Source organism: Bison bison, unplaced genomic scaffold, assembly GCF_000754665.1.
Source record: "Bison bison bison isolate TAMUID 2011002044 unplaced genomic scaffold, Bison_UMD1.0 scf7180017857480, whole genome shotgun sequence".
NCBI lineage: Eukaryota > Metazoa > Chordata > Mammalia > Artiodactyla > Bovidae > Bison > Bison bison.
Genome location: NW_011488053.1, coordinates 42672 through 47618, shown reverse-complemented (window position 1 = coordinate 47618; position 4947 = coordinate 42672). Strand labels below are relative to the sequence as shown.

At 40.4% G+C, this 4947-nt stretch overlaps 1 protein-coding gene across 1 annotated transcript in view; it reads left to right on the top strand.

Annotated features, from left to right (window-relative positions):
• The window catches only part of LOC105003562, an 8925-nt gene continuing 3978 nt past the window's right edge, over positions 1-4947 (top strand). The window contains exons 1-2 of the mRNA XM_010860787.1: positions 1-110; positions 268-358. Of these exons, the coding sequence (XP_010859089.1) occupies positions 292-358 (67 nt within the window). The 5' untranslated portion in view covers positions 1-110; positions 268-291. The remainder of the gene's footprint in view (positions 111-267; positions 359-4947) is intronic.

Here is a 4947-nt window from a genome sequence, read left to right as displayed (position 1 = left end):
GCCTGGCCACACAACACACCAGGGAGCTAGACACAGCCCACTTGCTCCCGGAACCCTGTAGAAAGTAGCGGACAAGCCGGAAGGAGCCCCAGACCACTTCTGAATACCAGGTGCCTCCAAAGGCCAAGCACACAGTGGCCCACCCAGCAAGTAGGGCCTCAGGAGGGGTTCACAAGTGGCAGAAAGGCTATTCCTATGGGAGGTCGATCCTGGACAGACTGGGTGTTTCTTCCTGTGGACCTGGGCTGACTAGCTTCTGTCTTTCAGAGAGAAAGGGACAAGGCATCAGCCATGCAACAAGCAGCTCCCAGCAGCCTCCTCTTGGCCTGTAGCCTGGCCTTGGCACCTTTCCTCACAGGTAAGTGTACAGGGTTTGTCCCTAGCCAAATTCTCTCATCACCACATCCCCACCCACATTCCTGTAATCCTAGCTGAATTATCCTCTGTATTCCTCTTTGCATTCTCTCATTAATGCGCTCATCCCTGCATTCCCACCCTTATTCTTCCGCAGACCTCAGTGACACTTTCCTTGTGGGTGCTGTGCTCGCCATGGACATCTGCAGTGATTATACAGGCATCATTCCTGCCCTCATAGGTCTTACAATGTACTGACCAGTGTTGGGAAAAGAGTCCTGAGTGTCAATTCAAATCAACTCCAACTCCTTACTGCCTGAAGTCACTCAGTCTTGTCCGACTCTTTGTGACCCCATGGACTGTAGCCTACCACACTCCTCCGTCCATGGGATTTTCCAGGCAAGAGTACTGGAGTGGGTTGCCATTTCCTTCTCCAGAGGATCTTCCCAACCCAGGGATCGAACCTGGGTCTCCCACATTGTAGGCAGACGCTTTACCATCTGAGCCACCAGGGAAGTCTCTCCTTACTGCCTGGCCTCAGGCAAATAATTGAGCCCATCCACGGGGCTTCCTAGGTGGGGCTAATGGTAAAGAACTCGCATGCCAATGCAGGAGACATGAGAGATATGGGTTTGATCCCTGTGTTGGGAAGATCCCCTGGAGAAGGGCATGGCAACACACTCCAGTGTTCTTGCCTGGAGAATCCCATGGAGGGAGGAGCATGGCAGGCTACAGGCCATAGGGTCACAGAGAGTCAGACATGACTGAAGTGACTTAGCCCTCATGCACATGCCTCTAGTGTGTGCTTCCTGGGTGGCCCAGTGGATAAAGAATCTGCCAGCAATGCAGGATACATCCCTGCATTGATTTGATCCCTGTGGGAGGAGGGCATGGCAACCCACTCCAGTATTTCTTCCAGTTCCAATATCATTGCTTTGGGCACCAGAGGGCACAAGGAGGCTCAAGGGCAACTTCAAGGGGAAAGGAAGAAGTAATACTGCCACACTTAACCTGGTGACCATTTTTCTTCAAAATTGCCCTCGTTTACTCTGCTAGTCAGAGCTTGTTTTGTGGTTATGATTTATAATGAAGTTTTCTTGAATGTTCTCTAAGCCTTTTTCCTGGTTTTATTAATATAGAATTAACATACATCACTGTACATCACTGTATAAATTTAAGGTGTGCAACATAATGGTTTGACTTACATTTATTGTGGAATAATTACTGAGTACGTTCAGTTTTTCCCTTGTGATGAGAACTCAGGATTTACTCTCCTAACTTTCAGTGTTAACTATAGGCGTCATGTTGTATTATGTCCCTCGTACTTTTTTCTTATCACTGAGAATTTGTGCCTTTTGACCACATTTTCCCAGTGCCCCTCTCCATTACCTCTGGTAACCACAAGGCTGATTCCTTTCTCTATGGATTTGTTTTAGATTCCGCGTATAAGTGAGATCATACAGTATTTATCTCTGTCTGGCTTACTTTACATAGCATAATGTTCTCAAGGCCCATCTATGTTTCCACAAATAGCAGAATTTCCTTAGTTTTTATGGATGATATCTATACACACACACACACATATAAAGAGAGAGGGATCTCACAGTTTCTTTATTCATTCATCTATTGATGGAAACTTAGGTTGCTTCCATTCTTGGCTGTTAGGAATAATGTTGTGAACATAGGGGTGCAGCTATCGTTTTTTTGTTTGTTTGTTTGTTTTTTAATGTTTTCATTTCCTTTGAATGTATTCCCAGAAGTAAAATTGCTGGACTAAATACAGAGGTACTGTATTTAACTTTTTGAGGATCCTCCATACTGTTTTCCATTGTGGCTATGCCAGTTTATAGTCTCTTTTCTCCACATCCTCACCAGCATTTGTTATCTCTCGTCTTCTTTATGATGAGCATTCTGTCAGGTGTAAGGTGAAATACTGTGGTTGTGATTTGCATTTCCCTAATGACTAAATATTGTGCATCGTTTCAGTCATGTTGGCAATTTTGTTTATGTTCTTTGGGAAAAATGTCTATTCAGGAATTTGGCCTATGAATGTTTGGTTTTTTCCAGGCCTTTTTTTAAGGGACAAAAGCAAACTTTAGGACCCATCTTTTCTATTATTTTCCATTGTTTTTATTTACTTATATTTATTTGTTTTTAATTAGATAGCTTTTCAAATAAATAATATATGCCCATGGTATAAAATGAAAAAGGTATAGGATGGAGACTGTATCATCTTCTCCTCTGTAGACCCCCAGATCAGATCTTTGGAGCTGTGGATAACCAGTTATCCCTTTCATGTTTACCATTCCAAAGATGGTTCATGTATTTATAAACATATTCAAATGTACCTTTTTTTTCCCATGGTAACATTTTATACCTAGCATTCTACATCTTCCCTTAAAGGTACACCTTGGAGAGCTTTTCATAACAGTGCATGTTAGAACAACATATTCTGTATATATCCATCTCATGGACATGCCAGAATCCATGTAACCATGAGCATTTCAGACACTTAATCATTTATTATCACAGGGAATACTTCAGTAAATGACTTGGTACAATTACACATGTAGGAAAATATCTAGGAATTGCTGGATCAAAGAGTGTGGGATCTAAATTTTTATTCTATATTATCAAGTTGCCCTTTAAATAAATTATACTAATTTACTCATTAGAAACAGATAATGCCTGTTGCTCAAACTCTCACCAACATGCTTTAGTTTCAATTTTCAATTTGTGTTCATCTTACCATGAAAGACTCTAGAGCAGTGCTGTCCAATAGTATATTCTGCAGTGAGCAATATGTCTGTGTCTACACTGTTCAGGACAGTGGTCACTAGCCACATGTGGTTATTGAGCATTTGAAATGAAACAGGTGGAGCCAAACTATTAATTTTTTAAATTTTAACTAAATTTAAATAGACACCCTGGACAAAGTAGCTTCAATCAGAGTGGGGTGTAAAAGAGTTTGGAAAGAGAGAAAGGGGCATATGAGACATATTGGTGAAAAACTATGAATTGGAAAACCTTTTTAATGACTTAAAATTTTTATAGTTTGCTTGATTTTTTTTAATTAATTTTGTCTTTCTGTATGTGCTCCATCAAACAAGACTCTCTAGGTAAAGCAGGCCAGGTTACCCTTAAAAACCTTAAATTTCAAGGTTTTATGTTTTGTTTTGTTTTGTTTTTTGGATTTTAGTTACTAGTAATGTAACAGTGTTGGTTTTTTTATTTTTTTAATTGAAGTATAATTGACTTCTAGCACTGTTAGTTCCAGGTATGCAACAGAGTGATTTGATATTTCTAATACATTACAAAATGAGCATGATACATCTAGTTACCATATGTCACCATACAAAGTTACTTCAATTTTATTGATTATATTTCCCATGCTATACATTTCATCCCTTTGACCAGTTTATTGTGTAACTGAAAGTTTGTACTTCCGAATCTCCCTTATCTATTTCACTCATCCTCCTACACCCCTCCCCTCCAACCACTTGTTTGTTTTCTGAATTTATAAATCTGTTTATTTTGCTATGCTTGTTCAATTGTTTTTTAGATTCTGCATGAGTTAAATCATATGATATTTGTATGTTTCTTGCTGAATTATTTAACTTAACATAATACACTCTAGATCCATCTATGTTGTTGAAAATGGCATTCTTTCCTACTGCTAATATTCCATTGTGTATATATATATATAATGCATCTTTATCCATTCATCTATTGATATTTAGATTGCTCCCATATCTTTTTTAATATAAATTTATTTATTTTAATTGATTTTGTAAGTAATGCTGCAGTAACAGGGGTGCATATATCTTTTCATATTAGTGTTTTTGTTTTCTTTGGAAATAGAAGTGAAATTGCTAGATCGTTTAGTATCTCAAAGGGTTTTAATCTGGATTCTGCTTCTTCCTCTTTGTATGGCAGCATGTGACTCTCAGCCCCTAGAAGCCAACTCCCCAACCCCTGCTCTTGCCCAGGATGGAAGGCTTGCTGCCCTCACGTTTGCAGCACCCAGGGCAGTATGGCTCAATATTTAAAAGGTACACATTAGGCTAAAAACAAAAAGGTGTAGATGGAATCTTTGTTATACTGCACAAACATACCTTCAGAATGACCTAAAATGCCTGGGATTTTCACACTCCTTGGGATTCCATGCCAGGGAATGCCAGCACTGAAAGATTCCCACCCTGGTCTCCAGCCCACTTCCTCTCACCACCCCACCTTCCCCTTCACTGACACACGCGTTTTCAAGTCCAAGCTCCCCCATTCCACCTGCTCTGCAAACTGCTTGTGGTACTTGAGCAAGAAATTTCAGGAGTGTTGATATCCAGGAAGGATGAGGGGAGGGTATGCAGGCTCCACAATAAACTGTGGAAAATTCTTCAAGAGATGGGAATACCAGACCACCTGATCTGCCTCTTGAGAAATTTGTATGCAGGTCAGGAAGCAACAGTTAGAACTGGACATGGAACAACAGACTGGCTCCAAATAGGAAAAGGAGTTCGTCAAGGCTGTATATTGTCACCCTGTTTATTTAACTTCTATGCAGAGTACATCATGAGAAACGCTGGACTGGAAGAC